Source organism: Giraffa tippelskirchi, chromosome 3 (assembly GCF_054371585.1).
Source record: "Giraffa tippelskirchi isolate mGirTip1 chromosome 3, T2T-mGirTip1v1.2.pri, whole genome shotgun sequence".
Lineage (NCBI taxonomy): Eukaryota > Metazoa > Chordata > Mammalia > Artiodactyla > Giraffidae > Giraffa > Giraffa tippelskirchi.
The window spans coordinates 147,816,149-147,826,976 of NC_137277.1; the positions used below are offsets into that span (position 1 = coordinate 147,816,149).

The 10,828-nt window shown below is 41.8% G+C and overlaps 1 protein-coding gene across 1 annotated transcript in view; it reads left to right on the top strand.

Moving 5' to 3' along the window:
* Positions 1–10,055, top strand: part of LOC145542617 (aldehyde oxidase 4-like) — an 83,534-nt gene extending 73,479 nt beyond the window's left edge. The window contains exons 37-39 of the mRNA XM_081581800.1: positions 5,971–6,156; positions 8,429–8,596; positions 9,782–10,055. Of these exons, the coding sequence (XP_081437926.1) occupies positions 5,971–6,156; positions 8,429–8,596; positions 9,782–9,835 (408 nt within the window). The 3' untranslated portion in view covers positions 9,836–10,055. The remainder of the gene's footprint in view (positions 1–5,970; positions 6,157–8,428; positions 8,597–9,781) is intronic.
* Positions 10,056–10,828: the final 773 nt, after the last annotated feature.

Below are 10,828 nucleotides of genomic sequence, written 5' to 3' on the forward strand. Positions count from 1 at the left end.
TGTCTTTTCTTCAGTGGTTGCCTTTATGGCAGGAATATGTATGATTTCTAATTTAGCTTTCTAATTTAGCCTCACTTCCATTCAGTTCAGTTGCTAGGTTGTGTCCGACTCTTTGTGACCCCATGGACTGCAGCACACCAGGCTTCCCTGTCCATCACCAACTCCCGGAGCTTGCTCAAACTCATGTCCATCAAGTTGGTGATGCCATCCAACCATCTCATCCTTTGTCATCCCCTTCTCCTCCTGTCTTCAATCTTTCCCAGCATCAGGGTCTTTTCAAATGAGCCAGTTTTTCGCATCAGGTGGCCGGTGTATTGGAGTTTCAGCTTCGGCATCAGTCCTTCAAATGAACATTCAGGACTGATTTCCTTTAGGGTAGACTGTCTTGATCTCCTTGCAGTCCAAGGGACTCTCAAGAGTCTTCACCATCATCACAGTTCAAAAGAATCAATTCTTCGGCACTCAGCTTTCTTTATGGTCCAACTCTCAAGTCCATACATGACTACTGGAAAAACCGTAGCTTTGACTATATGGACCTTTGTCAGCAAAGTAGTATCTCTGCTTTTTAATATGCTGTCTAGGTTGGTCATAGCTTTTCTTCCAAGAGGAAAGCATCTTTTAATTTCATGGCTGCAGTCACCATCTGCAATGATTTTGGAGCCCAAGAAAAGAGTCTGTCACTGTTTCCATTGTTTCCATGAAGTGATGGGACCAGATGCCATGATCTTTGTCTTTTGAATGTTGAGTTTTAAGCCAGCTTTTTCACTCTCCTCTTTCACTTTCATCAAGAGGCTCTTTAGTTCCTCTTCACTTTCTGTCCTAAAGGTGGTGTCATCTGCATATCTGAGGTTATTCATATTTCTCCCAGCAGTCTTGATTCCAGCTTGTGCTTCATCCAGCCTGTAATTTCACATGATGTAGTCTGCATATAAGTTAAATAAGCAAGGTACAGTATACAGCCTTAACATACTTCTTTCCCAATTTGGAACCAGTCCATTGTTCCATGTCCAATTTTAACTGTTGCTTCTTGATCTGCATACATATTTCTCAAGGCAAGTAAGGTGGTGTGGTATTCCCATCTCTTGAAGAATTTTCCAGTTTGTTTTGATCCACACAGTCCAAGGCTTTAGCATAGTCAATGAAGCAGAAGTAAATGTTTTTCCGGAATTCTCTTGCTTTTTCGATGATCCAGTGGATGGTGGCAATTTGATCTCTGGTTCTCTGCCTTTTCTAAATCCAGCTTGAACATCTAGAAATTTTTGGTTCATGTACCGTTGCAGCCTTGCTTGAAGAATTTTGAGCATTACTATATGAGATGAGTGCAACTGTGTGGTATTTTAAACATTCTTTGTCGTTGCCTTTCTTTGGAATTGGAATGAATACTGACCTTTTCCAGTCCTGTGGCCACTGCTGAGGTCTCCAAATTTGCTGGCATATTGAGTGCAGCACTTTCACAGCATCATCTTTTAGGATTTGAAACAGCTCAGTTGGAATTCCATTACCTCCACTAGCTTTGTTCGTAGTGATGCTTCCTAAGGCCCACTTGACTTCGCACTCCAGGATGTCTGGTTCTAGGTGAGTGATCACACCATCATGGTTATCTGGGTCATTAAGATCTTTTTTGTATAGTTCTTCTGTATATTCTTGCCACCTCTTCTTAATATCTTCTGCTTCTGTTAGGTCCACACTGTTTCCATCCTTAATTGTGCCCATCTTTGCATGAAATGTTCCCTTGGTAACTCTAATTTTCTTGAAGAGATCTCTGCTGCTGCTGCTAAGTCACTTCAGTCATGTCCAACTCTGTGCAACCCCATAGATGGCAGCCCACCAGGCTCCTCTGTCCCTGGGATTCTCCAGGCAAGAATACTGGAGTGGGTTGCCATTTCCTTCTCCCTGAAGAGATCTCTAGTCTTTCCCATTCTGTTATTTTCCTCTATTTCTTTGCATTGATCACTTAAGAAGACTTTCTTATCTCTCCTTGCTATTCTTTGGAAGTCTGCATTCAGATGGGTATTATCTTTTCTTTTCTCCTTTGCCTTTAGCTTCTCTTCTTTTCTCAGCTATTTGTAAGGCCTCCTCAAACAACCATTTTGCCTTTGCATTTCTTTTTCTTGGGGATAGTTTTGATCACTGTCTCCTGTACAATTTTATGAACCTCCATCTGTAGTTCTTCAGGCACTCTATCATATCTAATCCCTTGAATCTATTTGTCCCTTTCACTGTATAATTGTAAGGGATTTGATTTAGGTCACACCTGAATGGTCTAATGGTTTTCCCTACTTTCTTCAATTTAAGTCTGAATTTTGCAATAAGGAGTTCATGATCTGAGTCATGGTCCTCAGTGGACATTAATATGTTCATAATTAGGGAACATTATATAAATACCTAATAGAACGTTATAGCAGTATTCATATTAATATTGGTTTTAAGTAGACCACAATGTAGCAAAATGTAAGAGAAAAAGAAATGCTTAAAGTTTTCCCCTCTTGCTGAATTTCTGATTTTTATCTCACAAATAAAATGAACATGCCCAAAGGCTTTTTAAATTTAGAGTTAAAACCTTTCCAGCTGTTGGCATAACTTTGCTTTTTTTCTAGCCTGTTACTCACAGTGGGTTCCCACAAACCAGCAGCATCAGCCCACTGGAAACCTACCGACCAGCCCCAGGTGATAGGGAGTTGGCTAGTGCCATTCCACACCCGAGGAACCGTCTACATAGGCTGAGCGGCTTTGCTTCACACCCGACAGACCTGTGGTGCTTTCATATGCAAACAGCTTCCCACTGTCCTAAGTCCTAGAAAACTGGTTTGTCTAGATCAATGTACTTTATAAGGAACAAATGGGCCACTTGGTATTTCTCAAAATGTGATCCTCAGAGTCTGCAACAGAAGACCTGTAGAGTTTATTGGAAATGAGAATCCCTGACCCACTCAGACCCAGACTAGCTCCATCATAACCTTGCTAGGCTGGGACTGGATTCCCCACTTTTTTTTTTAATTATTTATTATAACTGGAGGCTAATTACTTTACAATATTGTGGTACTTTTTGCCATACATTGACATGAATCAGCCACTTCTGTACATGTGTCCACCATCCCAACCCCCCCTCCCACCTCCCTCCCCATCCCATCCCTCTGGGTTGTCCCAGTGCATCGGCTTTGAGTGCCCTGTTTCATGCATCGAACTTAGACTGGTCATCTATTTCACATATGGTAATATACATGTTTCAATGCTATTCTCTCAAATCATCCCACCCTCACCTTCTTCCACAGAGTCCAAAAGTCTGTTCTTTATATCTGTGTCTTTTTTGCTGTCTCACATATAGGGTTGTCGTTACCATCTTTCTAAATTCCTTGTATATGTGTTAATATACTATATCGGTGTGTCTCTTTCTGACTTCCTTCACTCTGTATAATAGGCTCCAGTTTCATCCACCTCATTAGAACTGATTCAAATGTGTACTTTTTAATAGCTAAGTAATATTCCATTGTGTATATGTACCACAGCTTCCTTATCCATTCATTTGTTGATGGACATCTAGGTTGCTTCCATGTCCTAGCTATTGTAAACAGTGCTGCAGTGAACATTGGGGTACATGTGACTCTTAATTCTGGTTTGTTCAGTGTGTATGCCCAGCAGTGGGATTGCTGGGTCATATGGCAGTTCTATTTCCAATTTTTTAAGGAATCTCCACACTGTTCTCCATAGTGGCTGTACTAGTTTGCCTTCCCACCAACAGTGTAAGAGGGTTCCCTTTTCTCCACACCCCGTCCAGCATTTATTGTTTATAGACTTTTTGATAGCAGCCATTCTGACCGGCATGAGATGGTATCTCGTTGTGGTTTTGATTTGCATTTCTCTGATAATGTGTGATGTTGAGCATCTTTTCATGTGTTTGTTAGCCATCTGTATGTCTTCTTTGGAGAAATGTCTGTTTAGTTCTTTGTCCCATTTTTTGATTGGGTCGTTTATTTTTCTGGAATTGAGCTGAATGAGCTCTTTGTATATCTTTGAGATTAAGTCTTTGTCAGTTGCTTCATTTACTATTATTTTCTCCCATTCTGAAGGCTGTCTTTTCACCTGGCTTATAGTTTCCTTTGTTGTGCAAAAGCACTTTTAACCTGAAATTCACTGCAAGAGGGTAAGGCTTAGGAACCATAAGCCCCACCTCCCATTCCCTTTTCTTCCCCTTCCTCCCAGCTCATTCCTGCCTCTTGATTGCTTAAGCAGAGGCAGAAAGGAAGAGGTCATGATCAGAAAAATCCTACATTTTTCCCATTGGAAAAGGAAAGAAAACCACAAATGGGTTAGACTGCAACTCTTGGAATTTGATCTTTTCCTGAGGGACAAGCATTTGGAATTACTCAAATTTAGTGTTTACATTTGTTTACCTTATTCTGTAATTTTACGTTTCAATAAAATGCAAATTCTACTTCAATTTTTAACCTCCAGGAAGACACTCCTCTTAAACAAGGCCTTCCTTTTCCCTAAGAACACAATCATTTGTGAATAGGACACAGTATGGCTTTAATCTTAAAATATTTAATTTAATAAAAATATTTCTTCCAACCCACCTTGTTTAACACTGATCTACTCTCCATAGTAATATATAAAGGGAAATAATGAAATGCAGAAATTATAATAAATACAGTGTCATAGTTCCATTTATTCTAGTTCATGTTCCTTTAATGTTAGCTTCTTTATATTTTTTTAAATTGCTTTTAATTGCTTTTTCTAATTGGAGGATAATTGCTCTACAATGCTGTGTTGGTTTCTGCCATACAACAAGATGAATCAGCCATAAGTATACATACGGCCCCCTCCCTCTGGAGCCTCCCTTTCACCCCCACCCCACCCCACCCCACCCCTCTAGGTTGTCAGAGTATCAGGTTGGGTGTTCTGTGTCATACAACAACTTCCCCTTAGCTATCTATTTTACATATGGTAATGTCTGTTTCAATGCTACTCTCTCAATTCGTTGAACCTAGAGTAGTCTTATACAGAGTGAAGTAAGTCAGAAAGAGAAAAACAAATATCATATATTCACCCATAAATATGGAATCTAGAAAAACAGTACTGATGAACCTCTTTGCAGGGCAGGAATAGAGAGGCAGACATACAGAAAAGACTTGTGAACACAACAGGTGAAGGAGAAGATGGGACAAATTAAGAGAGTAGCTTCTTTTACAACTAATTCAACAGACATTTATTGAGAATCCACATGAGTAAGAACAGAATACAGGAAGGTCAGGCCTCAGTGTACTTACAAGCTAGTGAGAGTGAAGCAAGAGCAAGAACAGAGAGTACACAGGGAAAATGCCCTCTGATGCCACCGTGATAGGGTAACTTGTTCAAGATGCTGTGAACCTGGAGGAGGCAGTTCCTAAGTCCACCCAGGATGGACTTGGATGGTTGGAGGACCCAAAAGTCTCCAAAGAGGCAGTTATTCTTTGATTGGACTTAGAGGATGAATAGGCATTTGCCAGGTGGACAAGCTGAGTGGTAAACAATGGAGAGAGTAAACTGCTTTACAAAGACTTGGAGGTCCTGGGAATTCCTAATGGTCCAGTGGTTAGGACTCGGTGCTTTCACTGCCTTGACCTGGGTTCAATTCCTGGTTGGGAAACTATGATCCTGCAAGCCTCATGGGCATGGCCAAAAAAATACAAAAAAAAAAACAAACCAACAACCATGAAGACTTGGAGATCTGAATGAATCTGTTGGGTTTGGCACATTACCCAGAATTTGACAAGTGTCAGGTCCCTAGAGGGTGGGGTCTCTGGTGAGAAGAGCTGGGGATGAGACCAGGCTACCTCTGGATGGCAGGCTCCAGATCCTGGGGACCATTCATAAAGTCACCACAGTGCCTTCAAGAGTGGCTTATTATAGTGCAGAGCTCCATTTTCAGTCACATTGGAACACTTATTCAACCAATATCACATACTTATGAACTGGAATTTTTGCCGGTAGATTGAAGGAGCATTTGTCCAAGGCATGGGATTCTACACCATAGAAGAGCTGAAATATTCCCCAGAAGGCGTGCTTTACTCTCGGAGTCCAGATGACTACAAAATCCCCACCGTCACTGAAATACCCGAAGAGTTAAATGTCACTTTGGTGCGTTCCCAAAATCCCATCGCCATCTACTCATCCAAGGTAAGAACCCGAGACCTCCATGTGAGTTTGTTAGGGCTGCCATAACAAAACACTACAGACTGGGTTGCTTAAACAATGGAGATACATTTTCTCACAGTTCCGGACGTTGGGGTCCAAGATGAAGATGTGATTTCTTTTGAAGCTTCTCTTTGGCTGGCAGTTGTACACTTTCTTCCCATGCCTTTATATGATCATGTGTTTATCATATACTTAATGTGTCTCTGTGTCCTAACATTTTTTTTCTTAAAAGTACACCAGTCATACTGGATTGGGGTCTACCCTAAAAACCTCATTCTTTAATTATCTTAAACCTAATTATCTTAAATTTAATTATCTTAAACTTAATTATCTCTCTAAAGACCTTATCTCCAAATATGGTCACAGTCTGTGGTAGTCAGGGTTAAGACTTCAGCATCTGAATTTGAGGAGGCACAGTTCATCCCATAACAACCTACTCTGTCAATAAATAGTAAAACAGGGACTTCCCTGGTGGTCCAGTGGCTAAGACTCTGTGCTCCCAATGGGGGGGGCGGTCAGTGTTTGACCCCTGGTCAGGGAACCAGATCCCCCATGCAGCAACTGGGAGGACTCACATGCTACAACTAAATGTCTTATGTACCACGACTAAGGTCCAGCACAGCCAAATAAATAAAAATAATTTTTTTAGAAAAAGAAATATAAGCAGTCCCGTGAATTCACTTAACCCTTGCAATTGCAAATCCCAAAAGAAGAAGGAAAAAAAAGCAAACATTCACTGACTTCAGAAGCCCAAATAGAGTCTTCACTCTTGGGTTGTTGTTCAGTTGATCTCAGGAGAGATTATGAAATGAGTTTGAATCAAACAAGAAGGGCCAAGGAGTAAACAGATATCTTGGGTCATTAAGCTAAGTGCCACCATGAGATTAAACTGAAGTAGACATATTTCACTGGCCATGAACCTTCTTTTCTGCAACCTTCCCATGCCCTCCAGACTCAAGTCTTTCTTATCTACACTGCCTCTCCCCACACTCTCCCCAAGTCAGGATAAACTTTCACACAAGCTTCTCACTGACATTTTACTCTGAAGTGTTAATGCCACAAATACAGGAGGTGTTGACCCCAGACTCCATAGAGCCAATGAGCTCTCACTGGCTCATAAAGACTTAGGACAAGGTCCTCAAACAAGTGTGGAAAACACACAACTTCTCCAACTGAAGTTCTGTTCTAGGCCCACATCTGGCCAAACAGATGGCAACTTCAACCTCAGGTTTTCAGAGAATTCCCTCTCTTTATTAGGAGTAGGTCAGGTTGGGAGGAAGGTGAGACTTCTTGTCCAAATGGTCTCTACCTCCACTTCACCAGACCTTGACCAGGGACATCGCTAAAGACCATCCTGACACAGGGCACAGCCCTGGCCCTCAGGACCTAGCCACTTCTCTGCCAGGTCTACTCCCTGCTCTCCCCGCCTCCCCTCTCCTCAGAGGAAAACCCTCCTTCTGCCAGCTCTTCTTCTCCCCCTCTCCCCGACATTTGCTTCAGAAAGAACACCACAGACTGGGATAGCCTTTATCTGCTTGGGCCCATCTCTCTACTAAGGCCCTGGACACAGACCAAGGACCAGAACACGTTGAAGAAAGAAAGGAGAAAAATCGGTAAAAAGAAGCATTTCTGAATTGTTCAGCATGTAATGCCACCGCATTATTCATTCTAAAGCACCCAACACACAGTCAAGGAAGTTCACACATACAAAGACTTCCACAGTCCACCCTCCAGTCCACCCTCCAGGGGCAACCACTGTTAACACAGACAAAGACTTCAACAGTCCACCCTCCAGGGCCAACCATCTCACTGTCTTTCAAGCTCAGCTACAAAGATTATTGTTGTTTTGTTGTGGTCTTGAGTTCAATGAAAAGAGTCTGGAGCTGCAGTTGGAGTATCCTAGAGGGCCCTGAGGGCTTCTGTCTCCAGAACTTTACTTGGGTTGGGGGAGGTGTGGTGGTGAGGCAGGGAGAGACAGGAGATTTTAGCTGCCCACTGTCCTGGGATGGGGACATTTCCATGAGCCACTCTGAGGAGGACCCCCCACACACAAATAGCAGGCGGGGGAGTGATGGGGGCAGTGGGGAGGGTGAGAAACAAAGGGGTAGGGTTGGAATTCCATTCTGGTAATTCTGATGCAATCCATTCAGAGGGTTGTAAAGTCAGGAGGAGTGAGTGTGTGTGTGTGTGCACGCGCACAAATTAGTCCTAAAAGAACCATGCAATTCTGACAGTCTTTTGCCCTCCTTCTCAGGGGTTGGGTGAGGCTGGAATGTTCCTGGGATCATCCGTGTTGTTCGCCATATATGATGCTGTGGCTGCTGCCCGCAGAGAGAGGGGGCTGACCAAGCCTTTCACCCTGAGTAGCCCAGCAACCCCTGAGCTGATTAGAATGACTTGTGTGGATCAGTTCACTGGCATGGTAAGGGTGGTGAGGAGAGCTCCCTATTAGAATCACCCCTTATGTGAACTTTCAGGTTCTTGGTATGGATCTGACAACCATGAAAAAATTACAGAGCAAGTTCATCTTTTCCATTGAAAATTCTCATTCTGGCTTCACTTACTACTTCTTATATGCTTCCAACTGCAAATACAGCTGCAAAGTGAGTGACCCTGTTCAAATGATGGTTTGAAGTTTCAGACCCCAAATAAAAGCACACAACTGACCCAGTGCTCATATCAAGTGGACATGCTAGGTTACCTTAAACATTCTGTAAGATGAAGTTGACGTGCTATTTTCATTACCTCAATAACTAAATTAGATTAAATAGAAATCAGATCTGGTCAATTATTCTGAAAATATTTGTTAAGCAAGCTAATAAAAGTAATTTAAATGAAACTATCAAGTCACAGGACTTCCCAGGTGGCACTAGTAGTGAAGAACCTGCTTGCCAGTGCAAGAGATGCAAGAGACACGGGTTCAGTCCCTGGATTTGGAAGATCCCCTGGAGGAGGGCATGGCAACCCACTCCAGTATTCTTGCCTGGAGAATCCCATGGACAGAGGAGACTAGTGGGTTACAGTCCATAGGGTCGCAGAGTCAGACATGACTGAAGTGACTTAGCATGTACACAAGCACATCAAGTCACTGAGTACACTTTGATATGCCCTGTAATCACACACTAATAGATCATAGGTCCATTTTCCAGCTGCTAAAAATACATCTAGAACTATCATCAGAGACTGTTTCTATACTGAACTGCTTACTGCAGCCCTAAATGAGTCTCTGGAATTAAATTAGATTGCCTCAAGAGGGAGGAGATACATGCATACTGATAGCTGATTCATGTTGCTATACAGCAGAAACCAACACAACTTTGTAAAGCAACTGTCCGCCAATTAAAAACTTTTTAAGAATTAGATTGCACTTCATGCCTTTGAAATTACAAGGCTTCTGAATAAGATGCATCTTATCCCAAACATAAGAAGTATATGAGAATAAAGAGATTTAAAACTCAAGGATTGAAAGAAATATGAAAATTATCTAATTTTGATAAGAATAAAATGGATATTGACTTTTCTTTTTTAAAAAAATTTGTCTTCTGAATTACAACTTATTTCATATAACAAGATTTTATTAATAATTTTTTCTTTTGATCTTCTTTAGATTCCCAGAGATGATCCATCAACATTTACACCTTGGTCCATCCATGTGTCTTAATCCTCAGAAAACGCGATTTCCTCAAAAAATGCAAGAATGCATGTTTGACCTTAAAATTTTCAAACCCAAGCAAAATGTAGGTTGGCCCCCAATTGTCGAGGGTAATTTTAGCATCTTTTCATTATTCTCTGTGGTTTAGGCCACTGTGTGATTATGTTTTAGGATTCACATTTTCACCAAAATGTATAAGGAAGTTTAGAATAAAAAATTCTTCTTTTCATTTGTATTATCATGAATATCTACAGCATCAGAATTTTCAACAGTGGTGGAGTTTTCATTACCCAACAACTCAACAGAGACTGCTCATACTTTGTTCTACACAAATCTTCTCACCCCCAAAATCATTCACCCCCAAAACTCTTGGGATTCCCCCAAGCCAATGGTGTGCTAGTAGTAGCCAGTTCCCCTAGAAAAATCAATGATTTGTATTATTTGCCAATTTCCACATTGTAAATACCCCACATTGGCCAACTCCAAACCACAGACAAGAGGTCTCTGAAGGCAGAGTTGGAAGAGATGCTTGAAACCTGCTCATGATCTCCAACTTGAAAGGCCACCACAATCCTTGGTTCCTGCCATTCCTCCCATGCAGCCCATTTAGACGGGGCTTAGAGAGGTAAACTGTCTAGAGCCTCCAGCTGGTCCTCATCTGCCATAAGCCATGCACATGGTACCATGACTTCCTTACCTAGGAAACAACACAGAGGAAAACGGCTGTCTCAGAGCACCCTGGTGTCCCTTCTTTCGGCTTAGTGTCTAAAAGGTGAAATCAGAGCCACCTTTCTTTTTCCATCAAAGGGCCACAAAATCCTCAGGGTTCTCTTTCAGTTATTTCTTGGCTGTTTTACACTGCGTTTTCCTAAGGAAATGTAGTCTTATGCCAGAGAAGATGTTCAGTCTCCTGTGACGTTTGAAAACAAGGATAAACTAAATCATTTGTTGGGATCTGTGTGCTAGGTATTAAAGCTCTGCATTTACATAGAGAATGGACAT